Source organism: Globicephala melas, chromosome 17 (genome assembly GCF_963455315.2).
Source record: "Globicephala melas chromosome 17, mGloMel1.2, whole genome shotgun sequence".
In the NCBI taxonomy this organism is placed as follows: Eukaryota; Metazoa; Chordata; class Mammalia; order Artiodactyla; family Delphinidae; genus Globicephala; species Globicephala melas.
The window spans coordinates 52,116,112-52,137,058 of NC_083330.1; the positions used below are offsets into that span (position 1 = coordinate 52,116,112).

At 40.3% G+C, this 20,947-nt stretch overlaps 1 protein-coding gene across 9 annotated transcripts in view; it reads right to left on the reverse strand.

Annotated features, from left to right (window-relative positions):
* The window catches only part of SYBU (syntabulin), a 112,769-nt gene that overhangs the window by 43,762 nt on the left and 48,060 nt on the right, over positions 1–20,947 (reverse strand). For 6 of the 9 annotated variants that reach the window (XM_060287555.1, XM_060287556.2, XM_060287557.2 and 3 more), the window contains 2 exons: positions 4,990–5,187; positions 2,055–2,114 (listed from right to left, as the gene is read on the reverse strand). In XM_060287555.1, the coding sequence (XP_060143538.1) occupies positions 2,055–2,114; positions 4,990–5,187 (258 nt within the window). The remainder of the gene's footprint in view (positions 1–2,054; positions 2,115–4,989; positions 5,188–20,947) is intronic. The other 3 variants (XM_030863117.2, XM_030863116.2, XM_030863114.2) reach the window with 1 other exon arrangement.

Consider the following 20,947-nt stretch of genomic DNA (forward strand, 5'->3'; position numbering starts at 1 on the left):
GAGTGCATATATGTGTATGTATAACTGATTCACTTTGCTGTACAGCGGAAACTAACACAACATTGTAAATCAACTATACTCCAATAAAAATTAATTATTAAAAAAAAAAGTTCCCAATCAGAATGCCTTCATTCCCTTCCTTTTAATCTGTACTGCAGCCCAGATTTATTGTAGTTTTCTGCCTTAAACGATAAGGTCCCTAAGAGCAGGGATGATGTTGAGGTCATCTTTGCTTATCTTTCCCATGTTCCCCCCACACTACACATGATTCCTTGTGCACTCTATTCTCAGAGAAGTATTTACTGAACACCTATCTGATGACAGACATTGTATTACACTCTGGAGATTCAGTCTTAAATGTGTGCTGAGTTGACATGAAAAAGGCAAAGCCATTATTCAACTGAACTGCAGGGGTGTTTTCTTCCGCTCTTTGGTGGTAATTTTTAATTAAATCTGCATAGGCATTAAGTGATAGAAGCCAAAATGACAGAAGGCTCACTGCCTCCAAGAAGTTCCAACACGAGTCCTGCTTGGCGGAAAGCAGGGCTTTCATGCTGGGCGCGTGCCACAGTACCCTGCTGGAGAGGTGCTGGCGTGCTCAGCTCACCTTTCACAGCCCTTCCTGGCATCCCGTGACACAGTTCTCTTCTCCTTCTGCATTAGATACTCAGTAAATATTATTAGCTCTTTATCTGAATGACCAAAGGGGCATTTCTATAACTCCCTTCTGAGATGAACAGCAGTTTCCAGAATCTAGAACAACGGACCTAAAATAAAACGAGCCCAGGTTAATGTTAAAGGGCCCTTGAGCATCTGTGTAAGAGACACTAATTGCTTGCTATTTTAATAAACTGGTATTGGTCCTAAGGAGTCGATTTATTTAAAAAAAAGTAGAGCGCACATCAAGAGCGGAAGATGAGTTTAGGCTGAGGGGAGATGGTCACCTGGGGACAGAGGAGGTGGAACATTTTAACCGGAGAGCAGTATCTTCTTGTGGTTTAACAGATTGTCTCTGCATTTTATAATTTTTGGAGTCACCCAGGGGCCTCGGTTCCAGGATTTCCTCTCTTCCTATTTATGAGAATGACAGATTTATTCTGCTGAAAGTTCAGAGAACTATAGGTCACGGTGCAGATTGTTCTAAATACAAAGAGCTTACTGTCCAGAACTGGGGCCCAGTCAAAAGCTCGAGCAATGGTTTTTAGTGATGACATTAGGAATTTCAGGCAACTAAGAAATAACCTTTAGGGACCCCTGTGACCTTGATAAAATGCAAATAAATCAAAAAACCACGAGGTCAGCACTACTTAGGTGATAAGTTTGCCTCTGAGCAATTAAATCAGAAGCAGTTGACAAAGGCCCTGTTTCAGGCTCTGCCTCTGGGCAAGGGTCATTAAACTAGGAGTCATAAATCCTAATAAAGGAGACCCATGAAACCTCAGAAATAGTATGTGATATTTTGTGTGTGTTTTTCTGGAGTATGGGTCTGTGGCCTTCATTATTCTCAAATGATCCATTATCAAAACAGCATGAAGAACAACTCTTGTTTTCTTTCCTCCCTTCTTCCCTCCCTCCCCCTCTCCTTTTTATTCTTTTTGTCTGCATGTTCTTCATGAAAGCATAAGGCTTAAACATTCTCAGCAAGACAAGTAGTTGATCTTTAGCAAGTATCTTCTGTAGGAACCAGACTTGCTGAGGGTGGATTCTGTACATACACATAGGGTTTTAAATCTTTCATTAAGATATGATTATTCTTATTGTGATTATTGAAACAAGGAAGGGCAAGGATAATCTTAACTGCCATTTAAATTTAGGTTGTTCTTGCTGCACCACACTTGTCTCTTTTTTCACTGTTTCTTTGTATTGTCACCACCATAAAATGTTTTTGGAATGGGGCCAGGGGGTGGAGGCATGGTGAATAACAAAAATGAAATAATTTCAGGTTGCATTCAAGTCCTACAATACCTTCACAATAAAAATCTACCTTTTCTTCACAATCCATGAAGAGGACATTCTTTCCTGCAGCATTTCATATTCTCAATCCCATAGCCTACCTTTGCTGTTGAGGTCAACCAATGTTGATTGTGCCCTCGATACACACCGGCCCCTGTGTGCTAGGAATACAAAAAGAGGATGACAGGGCTTCTGCTCTTAAACTCACATCCTGTATGCTACAGAAGCAGACTCCATTGGTGACTGCTCCCAGGTTAAAAGAAAATTGAGAACATTTCTCAAAGGAAGATACACAAATAGCCAATAAGCACATGAAAAGGTGCTCATCATCGGGCTTCCCTGGTGGCGCAGTGGTTGAGAGTCCGCCTGCCGATGCAGGGGACACGGGTTCGTGCCCTGGTCCAGGAAGATCCCACATGCCGCGGAGCGGCTGGGCCCGTGAGCCATGGCCGCTGAGCCTGCGCATCCAGAGCCTGTGCTCCGCAACGGGAGAGGCCACAACAGTGAGAGGCCCGCGTACCACAAAAAAGAAAAAAAATGCTCATCATCTTTAGCCACCAGGGAAATGTAAATCAAAAGCACAATGAAATACCACTTCACACTCACTAGAGTGGGTATAATCAAAAAGATAGACAATAACAACTGTTGATAAAGATGTGGAGAAACTGAAACCCTTATACATTGCTGGTGGTTTGTAAAGTGGTGCAGACATTTGGGAATACAGTTTGGCAATTCCTCAAAGGGTTAAACATACAGTTGTCATATGATTCAGCCATTTCATTCCTAGGTATATACCCAAGAGAACTGAAAGCATCACAAAAACCTGTATATGGATGTCCATGGCACCATTATTCATGATAGCCCCAAAGTGGAAACAATCCAAATGTCCATCAACTGTGAATGGATAAGCAAAATGTGGTCTGTCACCACACTAAGGCAAGATGTTAATAACAGGGGAAACTGGAAGTAGTGGTAGTGAGGGGGGATATAAGAACTCTGTTACTGTCTGCTCAATTTTTCTGTAAACCCAAAATTGCTCAAAAAAAGTCTATTTTAAAATGTGGTATATCCATACAATAGAATATTATTGAGCCGTAAAAAGAACGAAGTACTAATACATGAACCTTGAAAACATTATGCTAAGTGAAAGAAGCCGAACACAAAAGGCCATATATTGTATGACTCCTTTAGATGAGATGTCCAGAACAGGCAAATCAGACAGAGGGTAGGTTGGTGGTTGCCAAGGGCTGGAAGAAAGGAAAAGCAGACAGTGACTGCTAATGGGTATGAGGCTTCTTTTGGGGGAGATTAAAATGTCCTGAAATTGGACAGTAGTGATGTTTGTATGATCTTTTTTCTTTTTTTTTTTTTTTGCGGTATGAGGGCCTCTCACTGTTGTGGCCTCTCCCGTTGCGGAGCACAGGCTCCGGACGCGCAGGCTCAGCGGCCATGGCTCACAGGCCCAGCCGCTCCGCAGCATGTGGGATCTTCCCGGACCAGGGCACGAACCCGCGTCCCCTGCATCGGCAGGCGGACTCTCAACCACTGCGCCACCAGGGAAGCCCTGTATGATCTTTTGAATATGCTAAATACCACTGAAATGTACACTTTAAAAGGGTGAATTTTATGGTATATCAATTATTTCTTAATTTCAAAAAAGGAGAACTGAGCTGGGGGAGGGAGGAAGACAGTTCTGATTCTTGAGTACACAAGGTAATGGTTTATTTCTTGGCTATAATTACAGGACACTCTTCAATTCATTGTCTCTGTCTTAAATATTGGGGGTACCCAACACCTTTTTTACAATGTCCATCTTTCTCTTTTATATGCTGTCTTCTCCATTGTGTACCATTCTCTTTCTTTTTTATATTTTTCCGAAGCAAAGAACTGTTAACAAATTCATCATGACTAACATTTACCAGGAACTATTAGGAAACAGGGGATTTCTTCTTCATACAGTTTAAGTTTTGCTCTCAGACCAAACAACATTCTCTTTGGTTGACCAAAAGCAAGACGAAGAATAATCCATTAAGATATGCTATGCATGTCAATTATTCAGGAAGAACAAAAGCAGAGAGAGATGGAAGAGGACACAGGACCTTCCAATGGCAGCGTACACAGGACCAACCTTTGGCTCCATTGAGATAAAGCCATCTATAGCTCCTTGCACAATAATGATATCACCAAACAAAAATCAGAAGACAAATGTAAGGAATGGGGCTCATGCAAGCCATTAATCTGTCTTTTCAGGCTCATTAATATGTATAGTACAACTGGTGATACTGAAGAAAATAATGCAATATAGGGGTTGTCTCTCAATGCCAATACTCAGGTCCTTTTATTTTCAAGTTATAACTTTAATTTCACTAAAACTATATTTGTTCATATACTGTATATATTTCTGAGATGGAAAATATTTATTTATATATTGCAAATTCTGAGAACTGACCTTTTCTGATGTTCATGGCACCTCATTCACTGTAATAAAAATCTCCATTTCACCTCATAGCTTTTACTATTTTGTAATTATTGAACATTCTATGTATATATATATTGAATATATAGCATCATATTCATATTTAAATCTTTAAAAGCAAATAAAATAACTAGGTCAGCAAGTATGCCCAGCCCTACAGATGTGCATCAAGATAACCTGTTCTTTTCACAATGTGTGCACACTTTAAATGGTCCCAAGTAATTTCTTAGTATAATTTATGCTAGACTTAATTATATAGTTTAAGTGTCTGTTAGACCATTCAGTTAACATTTCTTCAAATTTCCTCCCTTTTTTACATGTCTTTATAACGGACACATATGTCACTATGCATTCTCAATTATTAACAACTAGTACAGAAAATATTCCACTCTATGCTCTACCTCCTTCACTTAAAAAAAAAAAAAAAAGATGTTTCTGGGTGCTAGGTACAGCATTAGTGTTCCCTACCTTGATAGCCAGGTGTTTCATTTCAAATTTCATTTGAAATCCCTCTAGTCATATTGCTCCAATAAGAACATGAAGAGTTTACATACACTCACCTGGCTTTACAAGGCCTGACTTTGGTTCCTTCTTATGTCGAGCTGACTGGATGCTTCCCTCACCAACCATTCCAACTGTGCATTTCTTTCTGATAAAGTCTTCATCACTTCCAGGGCAAAAGCCAACAGGGCTGCTGCCAGCATCCGAGGGCGTTTTCACGGGAGATACTGACTGACTACTAGGACAGCCTGTGTCATCTGGAAGACAAGAATCAATGAGTGTTTAATGAAGAGGGAGGAAATCAATGATGGCAAAGGGAGGGCAGGCAGTGAGCCATGCCCACACGCGCTCACACACGTACTCTGCTCAAGAGGCCCGGGTTGACTCCTGTGGGTGACTTGCCTTTTATTTTCCATATTCTGGCCAATCATGTTAACAAAGGAAATATCAGCTATTATAAAACATATTTTAAGGCAAAACCTTACAAGATTTTGCATCACAAATATTTCTGTAACATTCTTGTTGTCAAAACCTAACTTAGTTTGTTTTGACCCTTGAGGTAGTATACTTTCGGGTCATAATCGTCCATACATTTTTGATGGGGTAGGTAAATAAAACGCTTGCCAGAGCAATTCAGGATTATTCATATGAAGTCTTCGGGGTTGTCGGGGTTAGGAAAAAGTTACTTGAATATTATTGACCACACCCAGTTTTTGATTACTGGGCCCATCAAGTGGTTAACAGAATTTGATAGAGGCGAGAGCTGGCTTTAGGAGTTCAAGAAAGCAGAAGGCAGTGATCCTGTTTTATTATAAAACGCACTCAACCCAAAATACATCAGTCAGATATATTGCTGCTTGGGGTAAATGGGTAAAATAAAAATGATATTCAAATTAAAAATATTCCCTTAACTTTCAAGTTATATATTACTACCATGGTCATTACTATAAGTTAATATGCATGATATGAAGTGACCTGTGTAGATGCTTATAAAGCAAACAGGAAAGTCGCATTGCTGACTCCTATAAATGCTTTCCATATCTATTAAATATTTATAATGGTTGGTTAATTCAGTTATACTGTGGTGAGAACTGTATGGGAATTTAAAGCCAATCAACATTACTTAACAGTATGTCTACTCAAACTAATCAATTAGTGGTAAATCTTCACTGCTAAATAATTCTTTATTACATGGAAATATTTTGATGTCAGAGTTATTTTAGTAACTAAGTGGGCAAAAAGTGAATAAGGACATTTAGTACTAATAACTTTTAGGACTCTTACACTTTTATAAATATTAAAGGAACTAAAATAACTTGCCATCTATCAAAGGCTATCTTAAAACTTCATAGCTTGAATGAAGACAGAAACAGAAGTAGTTCTGAATAAAATATACTGGTTGCCTGAATTAAGATGACTAGAATCCATCTAAAAAGTAATTGCCTTTGCTTCACTTTTGGCCTCTATTTCAATTTTTATTATGAAATATCTAAGTTCCTAGAACAAAGTGAACTTGGCACTAGTAAAATGATGTATTTCTCTTGTATCTTTTTTGACTTTTGGACATATTAGTCTATATAGGACCTCAATGGTCTGTTTCTGGAAGTAAATGGTTTTTAGTGCACGGTTCATACCTTCTGTCTTTGTTGCTCTTTTAAATGTGCTATGTTCTTCCTGAACTGAAGAGACTTTGTCCCTGAATCACTGTGATGAGACTCCTCTTGGCCACTACTGCTCAGCTATTTCGCTATTGTCCCTGGCTTTCTCCTACATTTGCATGTCCCATTGCTTCAATCCAAAGAAATCTGAGTGCAAAGTTGCTAATTACTCAGACAGATTCCAGCACTTTTACAAGGTTCAACAGGTCTGCACATGGCCTTGGGAGAGCCTGCCTGGTTCCTGATTCCTATCCCAAAGCAGAGAAGCTCAAATGATTGAGGTCTAATCATCCAAAATTACCTATTGTCTTTAAAAGTATTTCCCTATGAGTCAGTTCCATAAATTACTTCTTTTAAAAGAGAGATGGCCCAAATTAACAAAAATCCATGCTTCAGATTCTCTACCCTAAAAGGTAATTTTTCTTGAGAACTCTCAGACTCAAAGGGACAAAATTAAACAATTTCCAGTACTGAGAAACATCGTCGAAATTGTAATTTAAGTAAACAGAAAATGAATGTGTTTTGTTTGGTTCTACTATCATTTTGCCAGAGTTAATAAGAAGGAATGTGGATATGCCATGTTTTCAGTACTAGTCATTTCAAGGATTAAGTACTAGGGTCTGATTAAAAATTGGGGACTGAAGTGATTCAGAATGGTGGCAGTTTAGGGAACGCAGTAGCAATTTTTCACCTGGCATGTATGCCTCACCTGTCATCAATATTTACAGCCAATAACTCTGGGGGCAAGGACTGAGGAGATGAATACCTAAATAAATCTTTAACTTCAGGTACCTCGTACAGCAATTTGAATCATTACCTAGTAAACAAGTGTTCATTTATCACCTCTTAACTGTCTGGTACTGCACTTCACATTGTGGGGGAAACGAGAGGGATTTGAGACATCGTCTTTCATTAAACAAATATGTATCAAGTCCTGGCACTGAACCAGCCACAGGCACTGTACCCAGCCCCCATACTGATGGAGCTTATAAGTAAGTAAAAGGGGTTGGTAAATATCACTTCCAGCACATAGTTCCTGTAAGCTGCTAAGTCTGTTAAGGCAAATCCATACCCAAGAAAAACTGAGTTATCAGAGAAGCTTGGGGCATGTGCCTGTTTTGTGTAATGGGACCAACACTAACAAAGGAATCTGGTTTTGGAAAGGGCAGGGCCATTAATTTTCCTACTACAGAGACCACACTTTAAGTTATGCAAAGTAAGCCCCGAGCAAAAGCGACAGAGCTTCAGTACCAGAGAGTCATCTGGTCACCTGTGGCACCTGAGGTATTCTCCTCTGTGCAGCACTGAAGAAGTGGTTATTTTTCCAACAAGTCTTGTTTAGGGCCCCTTCCCTCCTCCCCCTTCCCCTTCCCTCCTCTTCCTCCTTTTTAACTTCATGATCAGAGCTGGAAGCAGACCACAAGCCCAGATGAAGATAATATTCCTTTCCAAAATGCACTGCAAGATACTCTTAGTTCACATTTACTCCAAGATTCTAAGAATAGGGAACCAAGTTGATGTTCTTTGCTTGTTCACGTCTAATCTTACTATGTGCCAAACTACATGTGGATCCAGCACATATTAAAGAGATTTATTTATTAAACCTGATTCAGTGAAGCACTTTGTGTGTGCCCTCTGTTCTTTGCTGCTACCTTGACTGTTGAATTTGTCTTATAGAATTATAGCTTTTATTAGTTATGTTAGTATAAAGAAATTATCAATGAGAAAAACTTCTAATATGACACCATGAGGAAACTGTTTCTGGGCAGGAAACGGCAGAAATCCTGAATGATTTACCCAGAAAAGTGTGGGTTGTTTCAGATTTCCAGAATGGAGAAAAGTAAGAACATTTCAGCCTGGTTTTAGCATAAGGGAAGCTTTCCTCCAAGGCTTTATAGGAAGAGAGTGTAGGAGACTCTCAATTCTACTGGAGAGAAATGGGTTTTTCTTTTAAAACACACTTAAACACGCACCCACACCAGCTCTAACATAGTTGAGTTTTTACATTTCTTTCTCACTATTCATGGTTAAGTATAACTTCATTAAAATAAATACACACGCAATAGGACCATTTTCCATGTTTTACACAGTGTGATCCATTTGGGATGGATCCATACGAGATGATTTCCTTCCAGGATCAACAATTTAAAATCCCATTTACTTGGGTCCGGGATGGCCCCTGGTGGATCTCAGGTGGTCTAAATGATCACCATCTGCACTGAAGGAGACTAATTTACATGCCCTGTTTTATTTATACTGAGGAATAAGTTCTTCCGCTGATTTGTTCTTGTTTATTTGCTTTGAATACGTCAACCCACAGGATTAAGGATAACTGAAGAATATTTACAGATCCAGGAACCTCCAGAAGTTGTGGCCCACCTCAAGTGCTGTAAGAAATATAATACTGACTAGTTTCCAAATTGGTTTTAAGGGAAAAAATTTTTAATGTCTATAAAGACAGATGAGAGAAGCAGACATCTCATATAATTTTGTAGTCTGGAGGTTGTTAAAAAATGATTTTTAATCTACTTTCCTCTCCCTTTACATTACAAGCTTTTTGAGAATACAGGATATAGTTAATAATTGTAAAATGACTCTACTTATAATTCTGAAAAAAGTGTGTATAAGTATCTTTTAAGATAATTTGTATCTTATTCTAAATGGACTAAAGAAACTTGCTAAATTAAAGAAAATCTGTTGGGTTGTTAAAATTTTAACAGATTTTTAAATTATAACAGTAATAATCTTTAATGCAGAAGATGTAGAGCACAGAAAAGTACAAAGAAGTGAAAAAAAAAAGGGGGGGGGGGATAATATTTTCCTATAATTGTACTGCCCAGAAAAAATATTTAACTATTTGGCGTACTTCTTACTGATTTTTATACATAGGATTTACTTGCTTGCTTGCTCTTTGTTTTGTTAAAATTTCAACATACATTATAGTTTCATCACTCTGTTATCGAAAATTTCTCCCTGGAATTTGTCAGGCTAGAAAGAAAGAAGCTACTAAGACTAACAGTAGCCAACACAAAGGGGCCCCACTGGCCAAAGATGGAATAATTTGAGCATCAGAAAGAATAATAAATGCAAATGACTGATAATCATTGGATATACTTTAAAGGTCTATGAGTTCATAGTAATACAAAATAAAACTAAAAAAAGAAAGGCCCTTTCAACTCCCCCAAAATCCCAACCCACTGGAAATCTTTGGAAGTGACCCAGGGGCCAATTCTTTATATTGAAATTTGGCAATTAAAAGGAAAGAAAGAATTAATATATATCCTGATTGTAGAAAATGTTACTGGACAAACTGTATTTCAGGATAACTTAAATCGCTCATTGACATTGGAAAGTTCTCCCTTACAGAAGCATTCTTGTTAATGAAAGTAGATGGAATAGCAGAAAATTACTACAGTTGACCTTTGAACAACATGCGGGTTAGAGGTGCTAACCTCCATGCAGTCAAAAACCCACGTGTAACTTAGCAGTGGCCCACCACATATGTGGTTCTATACCCAAGGATTCAACAAACAGCCGATCATGTAGGACTGTAGTATATCTCCATGTTAAAAAATCTGAGTATAAATGGGCCCACACACTTCAAACGCATGTTGTTCAAGGGTCAACTGTATTCTGCAATTATTTATAATGAAATACTTGATTTAGGCAACAAACGTAACGGATGAAACCATCAGACAAAAGGCTGGTGGAGAGTCTGCAGTACAGGGATCAAGCCTTACCCATTTGTACCAACTGAGTATTCTTAGCATAGCTGACAGTGGGGTAACAGACATTATATACCTTCTGATGGGATGTGAGATGAAGCACACAGCATTCTCCACATTCTCGCCACAAAAAAACTGTCCCTGAATCTAATCAAGCTTTAAAACTAATGTCCACCTTATAAAATAGATGGAGAACAGTAATGGGTTAAATCAGGGGTTGGCAAACTGCAGCCTGCAGGCCAAATCCTGTCAGCGGCCTGCTTTTGTAAATCAAATGTTATTGGAACACAGCCCAATACTTTACATAGTGTCAACTGTGGCTTTCAAGCACAAAGGTGAATAATTACAACAGAGATCAAGTGGCCAGCAAAGCTGAAAATATCTCCTAGCTGGTCCTTTTCAGAAAAAGTTTGCTGGCCTCTGGGTTAAACGATACCATGAGGAAGCAAACGGGCACTTTTGAGACAACTAGGGCTAGTAGTTTCAGTGTTCTCTAGCGTACCAAGGAATTATGTTAAATTCCTTGTTAAATCATGTTAGTAATGAAAATGGCACTGTGATTATGTAAGAAAATGTCTATTTTTTTTAAGAAAGCATGCTGAGGTATGTAGGTAGACATGAAATAACATGATATCTGGATATATGCTTTAAAATGCTTCAGCAAAGTAAAAGAGAGAAGAGAAAAAGGGATGGATGTCGCAAATATGACAGCATCTTGCTGTTAATTTGGACAAAGTGCACAAGCAGCTTATTGGTGTTCATTGTGGTATCATCTCTTCTTTGGGTATGTTTTTAAAAGTGTCAAAATGTTTTATTTAATTTTGCAAAAACATTATTTTAAATAAGTAACTATTTAAAATAGGAACACAGTGTTTCTAAAAATCAATTCCTTCTTGTAGGGTATTTTAGGATGTTTCCAATTTTCTCACTATCATTGAAATTGCTTTAACACCACATTTTACAGATAAATCTCTTGTCAAAATTTTTATTATCTCATAGAACATATCTCTAAAAATGGATTACTAAGACTTCCGAGAAATTTGAGGCAATTTATATTCCTATTATATTGTATGAGAGTATCCCACTTATTAAATTCCTGCCAATAATGAATACTAGTTTGTTTGCATTTTTGCCAAGTTAATGATGCAAAGTGTATTTCTGATGTCTTAGCTTGCATGTATTTAATTATCAGTGAGGCTTAATGTCCTTCATATGTTTGCTGGCCTTTTACTTTTACACTTATCCTATGTATTGTTCATGTCCTCTGACAACTCTTCTATTAAGGTGTTAAGGAATTCTTATTGATCTGTAAGAAATCCTTATACATGAAAGGCATAGCCCTTTGGCACATTTCACCAAGTTTGTTTGCTTTTAGTTTATAATGTTTTTGACAACCAACCTTTTCTAATTTCTAGTTGTCAAATCTCTCCATATTTTCCTTTGTGATTTCTTCCAATGCTTTAATGCTTAGAATGTCCTTATTAACTCCAAGATCAATTAACTATTACCTACTCTTTCTTCTAGATTTTTATAATTTCAGTTTTTATTATATCAAATCCATCTGGAATTCATTTTAAAATGCAGTGTAAGGTTAGATGTTAACTGTACTATTATTTTCTTAATTTTTAGGAAATTTATCCTTTCCATATTACTTTGAAATGCTTTTCTGATAAAATTTTGAAAGCAATGAATATCTTTTGCAAAGCGAGTATATATATACACACACATATATACATCTGTATATATATATATTTTTTAATCCACATTTTAAAATATTAGGATTGTCCAAAGTGTGTGTGTCATATAATTTCCTGATATTTAACTAAAGTGTCTAACACCCAGTGCCATCCAACACATTTGGTGGCAATTAGGATGACCAAGTTCCTACTTCAACTTCCTTGTAACCTAAAGATTACATATAAAATATTTCTTCAAAGTCCAAGAAACATCTCTAGAACTTCTGGTTCACTTCTGAATTTAGATCTCAGAGCTCATTTGTTTTCTGAAACGCTGAACTAAACAATTCCAAAAGACATACTTAAAAATAACATCAGGCAGAAGAAAACGTGGTTTTGTGCCATAATGTCTTGAAACATTCAGTTATGGTTTGATGCTGTTCAATGTTCAGTTGCATAATGTGGAGGAAGAATCATTTCTATTTTAAGGAAACATTACTTTAAACTATACAGAACTCTAGTTGATTCTCATGAATGACAAAAGTGTTTACAGCCTATTTATTCATCCATTCAACAAATATTTACTGAGTATCTACTACGTGCCAGACACTGTTATAGGTGTTACTAGTCTTACTGATCCAGACACTGACATTTTTTAAGATAGTCCAATGGAGACAGATAAAATGTCTATAGCTTAAACTCATGGTTAATCTGAACCCTGTGAAATTCTTACTACTAACCATGCTCTGAAAGGATGTAGGTAGGTAAGAAAGGATGCTCTGAAAGGATGTAAGTAGGTAAGAAAAGTAACGTTTATTAAGTAGCTATCATGTGGCAAGGATACTAATTTTTATCATATAATTTTAATAATATCTCATTTTTATAGGTGGAAAAACTGAGGCTCAGAGAGGTTAACAAATCCAGCCACACAGCTACTAAGGTATGGACCCAAAGATTCAAACTCAGGTTTGTCTGACTGTAAAGTCCTTGTTTTTCTCAGCACCACAAGCTAACTGTTTTCTAAGTTTTCCTACCTATGTTTGTTCCAAGAGGAAACAGCAGAAATTCTGGGAATGCTCAAATTAAAAACAGGCAAAGGAAGCTGTTAGAAAGAAGCCATCCCATCATAAACAGACCACAAAATTTGAGACAAGAAACTCTAGTTGTTTCCAGTTTTTGCTTCAACACAGTAACCATTTAATGCATGTCGTTCAGATAATTTGCATTCTAGGCTTTCAGTAGCCAAATTTGAACTTCTATTCCTTCACCTAATTTTAGCATCTTTTCGGAGTGAGAATTCACAAGTCTACAAGTCTCCACACTAATTTTGATTCAGTATTATACAATGTGACACTACACAACTGCCAATGTTGAAGTGTAGGAATCTCATTCATCCATCCATCCATCCATCCTTCCCACAAATGATTAATGATTTCCTATTGTGTGTCAGACAGTCTTCAAGATATTAGAAATGTAATGATGACCAAGACTCCAAGATCCCCGTCCTCAAGGAGTTCCCATTCTAGTGGTGGAGACAGTTAATGAAGAAGTAACAAAACACACAGAGAAGAAATTTTGATTGTGATGTACTGTTAATGAAACAAACTGGGTGATACTATAGAGACTAGCTGGGTGGGAGGTCGGAAGGTACTTCATTAGACAGGTTGTCATGGAAGGTCCTGAAGAGGTAATTTGAATTGAGATCAAAAAAAATGAGAAGGAACCAATCCTGAAAAAGGCAGGGAAGAGAAAAGTCCAGGAAGAGGGAACAAGGAGTTTGGTGCATTGAGGAAACTGAGAAGAGGCCCGGAAAGCTGAGGGCAGAGAAGAATTGCTGATGAGGCTGAAGGCATGTGGAGGATTATAGGCAGGAAACCTACATTAATCTCCAGTGCAACGGAAGCCATCGTGTGCATTAAGCAGGAGATGACCATGATTGGTCTGTGGAGAACAGACTGAATTAGTGATGTTATGTCTTGCTAATATTTATTGAGTGCCTACTAAGTACCAGGTATGTTTAGAATACTAAGCACTTACTTAACACATTTAGTTAACTTAATCTCTTTGAGACAGACACTAATAAGACAGGCATACAAAACCAGCACTAGAGCTTAAGACACCTCCCTGAGGCCACAGTAAGCCGCGGATATGAGTCCAAAGAGGCTATAACTCCAGAGGCTCCTTCTTAGCCCCTATGCTGTGTGGCCCCTTTAGGAATGAAGGTTTAGAAGCAATAAACCCACGTGGAGACCACTGTCATAGTAGAAATGACAGATGACAGTGGTTTGGGGTGGTAGTAGTAAAAATTGAGAAAAGGAGATGGATTTGGGATACATTTTGGAAACATAATTGGCAGCATTAAGATATGACAATGAGGGCTTCCCTGGTGGCGCCGTGGTTGAGAGTCCGCCTGCCGATGCAGGGGACACAGGTTCGTGCCCCGGTCCAGGAAGATCCCACATGCCGCGGAGCGGCTGGGCCCGTGAGCCATGGCCGCTGAGCCTGCGCGTCCGGAGCCTGTGCTCCGCAACAGGAGAGGCCACAGCGGTGAGAGGCCCGCGTACCGCAAAAAAAAAAAAAAAAAAAAAGATATGACAATGAAAAGTAGGAAAGGGTCAAGAATACCTTCTAGGTTCTTTGCTTAAGCAATGGAGAATATGGTGGTCACTTCTGATTTTGAAGAAAAATGGGTTTATGCGTTTGTGGGGGGTGAAATTAAGAATTCTGGTTTTGATACGTTAAATCGGAGACACAAATTAACCAGGACACTGGAGATATCAAGTAGGCAGTTGGATATGTGAGCCTAAAGCTCAGAGGAGAGGTCGGGCGGCGCGGAGCATCACCATCCTACAAGTGAGGAATTTAAAGGTTTGAGCCCTTGGGGAGGGCAGGAAAAGAGGGCTGAAGACTGAGGCACCTGACACTGTGACGGGGGAAGGGATGGGGTGGAGCTAAGACTCTCAGAGGGCGGGACCTCAGGAGCCAAGGAGGAAAATCTTTCCTAAGAACGAAGCTTGTTCAACCGTGTTGAGTGCTGGGAAATCAAGGAAAATGAGGACAAACAAGAGAACGTCAGATTCGCCAACGTGGTCACTCACGTGCTTGACGAGGGCGAATTACGGAGATAGGATTTTGGAGTTTTGCTTGTGAAGAAGGAGCAGGGAAATAAGATGGCAGGTGCAAGGTGATGAGGGGTCAAAGGGAACTTAATTTCTCTGAAGGATGTGTAAACGCGAGCGTACGTGTGTGCCGATGGAGGTGAGCTTGTTAAAGTAATTGGAACGAAGCCCCTCCACGAAGACATGCAACCCACGTCTATAAAAACCAAGTGGAGAACTGAGAAATTATTTAATGAACGTTTCCCTGGTTTCTTGGAAACAAAATAATCATTTCCCATATAAACATTCCCGGGATTTCTGAGCTATTTTGGAGCCTTGAGTACTCCCATAAAAGTCATTCTGGTGCAGCACTCGGCAGCAAAGGAGCACGTGAAGTGAAGTGAGGTGAGGCAGGTCCATTTCTTCACAGGACTCGTGCTTTCTCTCAAACAAGGGTCTCTACTTGGTTTTCTACCAAGCGCCAAGTTGTCTGATTTGTACGAGCAACCACAGGAGGAATTTGCAGGGGAAAATATCTTGGTTCAAATAGTCAATGTAGTATAATGACACATTATCTAGGAGTTTTGGTGAGGGAGCAGCCGATGCTGAAATTGGGAACCAGGGTGGCTCAGTCACTGCCAGGAGACAGGTGAGCCCCAGCAGGGGGGTGGGGAATTCTGTCTCACAAGCTTTTATTTCTCTTGCTCTTTCTTTCACAGGGTTATGATCTTTCCAAAACAGGGATGTTACTAATACTTCTGATCTTCCCTCTTCTTAGTAATATGAGTTTATTTGCAGTCTCTAAGCCATATCTTTATAAAGATTTGTGGTTTTTTTTAAGGTTCCTTGTTGGGAGAAGATAGCAGAGAGGGAGAAGGGGAGAGGGAGGGAGGCGAGCTGGAAGGTAGGAAGGAAAGAATAGAGACACAGAGACAGACACTAAGAAGCTATCTCTTGATCTCTTGAGAACCTTGTAAGAAGGAAACTGCAAACCACTCTTAGGACACCTGAATTACAGTGAGCTCTTTTGCAGCAATGTAAATCCTTTCCCCCTTCCTTCTATTTTTTCTCACATTGAGAATTTGAAGATAGTGCTTGTCAAGACGGAGTAAGGCATAAAAATGGAGAAATATTAAAGAACATTAAGGAAAAAACAATGCTTATTATACCGTCTGTGTAACTGCTACATGTCAATTTTTTTCTATTTGGAAAAAAAGGAATTGTTTTAGGGAATATATGTGAAGCATGGTATTTACTTCACTTTAAAGAAAAGGTACAAAGAAAGAAAAGAGAGAGAGAAAGAAATACGCTCAGGAACAAGTTAGTTCCAGTGACATTCACAAAATGAAATTCCGAATTTTGAAAGTTAGCCTCAGAGATGAAACGTCCATCCACAGAAGAATGGCTGAATAAATGAAGGCCCTCCAAACAGTGGAATACAAGCTGTCATTACAACGAATGGGGTCACTTCTATGGACTGACAAGCAGTGACAGGTACAGGGACTGCCTGGAATACACGTTCCTGGAGGTCAGGAGTCCTGTCAGGGTTGTTCATCCCTCTAGTTCAGCTCCTAGGATAGCACCTTGCCCACTACAGGTGTTCAGTAAATATTCACTTAAATAAACAGAAAGGGTCATAGGTCAGTACAGCGTGATCTCACTTTGGCAAAAAGCAAAACAAGATAAACCCTATAAATGTGATTACGTCCACTCTGACATGTGTTTGCACATGGTTATTAGGTTTGAGCTGAAAACATATAATAATTAGCATTAAGGAAAAGATAATCCTCACAAACACCTCAGAATACATAGAAGGGCAGGTTAAGGTCCACAGGGTCTCAAGAATTCTGAGAATTGGGTCAGCGTCTAAGATGAATCCTACCTTCAGGGACTCCCACACTAAAAAGGAGAGAATAAGAGGGAGCCAGCCAGGAAAGAGGAGGCGCCCTGTGAAAATTCACACGGAGCAGGGAAAAGTTGAAGGATGGGTTTCTAGGGGATGGGTGTGAGTGCTGGGCAAGCCCCCATCATGGGCACTGGGAAGTTTGGTTTGGGTTCCCTCAAAAGTGGGAGCAGTCAGCCCAACACGACTGGCTTCCTGGAGCCAGAGCAGTGTAACCCGGGCAGCGACTGGAGGGCGGGCGCCACGAACAACCAGCAATGCGCAGAGAAGCTGGGCAGGATCTCAGCTCTGGCAGACGAGGGGCTGGACTGGGTCTCCAAAGCAGGAGATGTCACAGTCCAAGCCCGACAGCAGCAGAGGTTTAGAGCGGTTACTGTGAGCAGACACCAGCAAAGCCACCTTACAATACAGGCACGCCCAGCAGCCTCATGGACCCCAAGTGCATGCATCACCCCTGGGGTTTCTCAGAGTAAAATCCACCTGGGCGGTGGGGCGGGGTGGTGGCCAGGGTCAAGTTGAGTCCTGGGAAACGTGGGTATGTGGCCGAATTCCTGCTTGACTCTAAACTGGGCTGCTGTTATCTAGATGAAGCGGGTACCATTTACTGAGATGGGAATTCAGGGGGGATGAAGAGGTGAAGACAAAGAAGCCACCGTAAGATTTGGTGGAGGGCACTGAGAACTTGGCAGGTGTCACTTCAGTGGAATAGGAGGAAAGCCTGATTAGAGTGGAATAAACAGAGCTCAGGCATCACTTCCTCCAGAAAGCTTTGCTGATACCCAAACCTTCCAGTTCTCCCACCACCAGGCACACAAAACGTGTGCACACCTCACACACTCATATACACTCATACACATGTATATCACTCATGACATATCCACACACACACACACACACACCAATCACACACACGCATGCACCTCACACACACATCTCACACTTACATATACACACAAAAAACTAAACAAATAAAAAATAAACCGGGCTGCTGTTTTTCTCCTGGCTTCCGAGTACCAACTCTTGAGTGGGGGATTTTCTGATTTTCTTAGCAAGAGAGCTCTCTTCTAGCTACCACAGCACTGGAGCCATGGTCCTGTTACGCAAATGACTCTTTTTGACATTTAGAGATGCTGAACTCCTCTGGACAGGAATGTTTCCTTCACTGAATAAACCTATTACATTGAGTACTGGGTACCGTTCTAGTTGTTTTACTTCCCCAGCAACTAAGTATCCTGCTCTCAATGCATTAAATGAATGAAAATATTTCACTTGTCCTGTTCTCCAAAATTATACCTTCTACCCAATTCCAATAAATACTCATTAAGCAACTGCTGTGTGTCAGGTATAGTGCAAGGAACTATAGTGTTCCTGCCTTCATGGAGCTTACAGTCTACTGGAGAGTCAGGTAACTAAATATGAAAATTTCAAACCAGGTCACGCAGTCTGATAGAGGGAGGATAAAGAAGAAGCACCTAACCTAGACTGTGAAATGCATCCTTCAGCTACCTACCCTGACCTATGAATAAACTTACCTATATTCACTTCAGGCCTTTCTTTTCTTTCCATATGTGTCTTTCTTGGTCTACCTTGGTCTTATTACAAAGTTATCACTTCTCTACTATTTTCAATCTCTCTCTCTCTCTTTTCTTGTCTATTTTCCCTCAGCCTAAAAACTTTATCAAAATGTCTCTGATTTGATAAACACCCTATCTTTACTTTAAATGCAACCCTTGTTTTTATTCTATTTTCTCTTTCCCATCCCTGTTAAGCTTTTTTTTTGCGGTACGCGGGCCTCTCACTGTTGTGGCCTCTCCCGCTGTGGAGCACAGGCTCCGGACACGCAGGCTCAGCGGCCATGGCTCACGGGCCCAGCCACTCCGTGGCACGTGGGATCCTCCCGGACCGGGGCACGAACCCGTGTCCCTTGCATCGGCAGGCGGACTCCCAACCACTGCGCCACCAGGGAAGCCCCCTGTTAAACTTTTTAAAAAAGTTGTCTACACCCTATTTTGTACCTCCCATTCACATTTCAGCCTGGTGCAATGTGGAGTCCATCCCCACAGTTTTCTGGGACTGTTTCTACCTAAGATCCCTGATAACCTAGTGGTGTCATCCTTGAGCACTTTTACAAACACACCTTACTCACTCTTGCTGCGACTGACATCTGAACCTCTTGGCTGCTTTCTTCTGGGAACGCACTCGTCCTTTTGGGATTGGAGACACGGTCACTCCTGGCTCACCTCCTCCCCCTCTATTGCCTGTTCTCAGATGCCTCGGTGTCCATTTTCTGCATCCTCTCGTTTTATCTCAGAGTTCTAGCCAGGGTCCTCTAAACTTCTTCCTCCATGTTCCCCCCTTTGGGAATGACAGCCATCCCCCATATTTAGAAAGTTTGCTTTACAAAAAAAAGTTTGCTTTTCACTTTCAGGAAAGACCTACGTTTGCATTGTTTTCGATAACCGAAAGAAATCCAAAGAGAACGTTTGCTTTTATGAAACAACGCAAATATCGAAAATAGCATTCAGCATCTGTTTTGTATCGATCTGTTGTAGAGGTAGCGTGCAGCCCGAGCAGTGAGTGTGGCTGCAGAGCTGGTCCTCCAGGAACTACACTCGGCATCTCAGCATCACGCTGCCAGAGCTTTGAACTGTGCCTGTTGCGTCTGTGCTTTACCTTATTTTGGGCATCCGTTAGCAAGACGTGTCCTAAGATGACTGCTTCTTCACTCTATGCCATTTCTGCTTACAAAAGGTTTCCTAGGATGTTCTACTTTAAGATAGTGGGGAAACCTGTATCACCAAGTCCCTTCACTTCAGCTACCAGCATCTCTGACTTCTCTTCACAGCTCCAGACCTTCATCTCAAATGCAGCAAAGCCTAATCCGAACTCAGTCACCAGACTCATCCCTCTCCCCAGTCCTGCTCCTCTATTTGGGTTCGTCCGGTGGAAATGTAGACACCATTCCACTTGTAATTGGTGATTCAGACACATATGTTCTGGGGCCAACCCTCACACATATTGCTTTATCATTTTTCACTTAGACTGTCACCACAATGGCCTTCAGCACAGGCAGGTTCCTCCCTGTCATTCCCTGTTTCCTCCTATCCACTCTCCAACATGTGATTAGAAAGACTTTTCTAAATTATAAATCTAGTCATAAACCAGACAACCCTTCCCTGCTGAAAACCCTTCACTGGTTCTGAAAGATGTTTAGCAATTGCGAAATGGCAGCCCGTGTGCCGTATCCAACTACTTATGTGTGCTATTTGGCCCAGATAGTAAGAGAAAAAAAAAAAAGCTGAATTTTAAGAATTCTGAATATTGTTAGAAGGGGCACACACTGTCCAGTTCTAGACTCTAATTCTATTGTCATCTATCCAGGTGGCCTCACTCTTTATGTTTCTGGTCCAGCTCCTGTATAGACCCTGGATCTCAGGGGTCAAGTTTTTCACACAGCAAACAAAGCCGTCCCTGACCTGGCCCTGCCCACCTTTCTAATCTCATTTCATGCTTTTAACTCAGGTCTGTTGATGCCAAGGCTCATGTTTATCTACTACACCACACTAATGAATGCTGCTTCTTTGAACCCTTGGGCTTATGAAATGTGAGAGGCCAACGCAGATAATAAATGGAGCAACAAACTCAAATGACAAGGAAGGAGTATGTGTGGAGTGGGTGTGGGTAAGAGGGACCAGACACAAAGTCAGTGAGATAGTCAGTTGTGTGGGAAACGCATCCAAAGATGTGGCATCCCATTTATTTTGGTGTCAGGGTTAAGGCAGTAAAATAATTGATTTTTCCAGTCCCTGTGTTTTATTCATCTTTGTAGCCTCAGCCTGATCCTTAGCAGGCACTGAATAGATGCTTAACTGGGTAATACATTTTTGTGGACATTTGCAAGAAGCTCAATGTCCTGCTACTCCCAGGCCTCAGTTTCTCTTTTTTCCATTTCTCTCA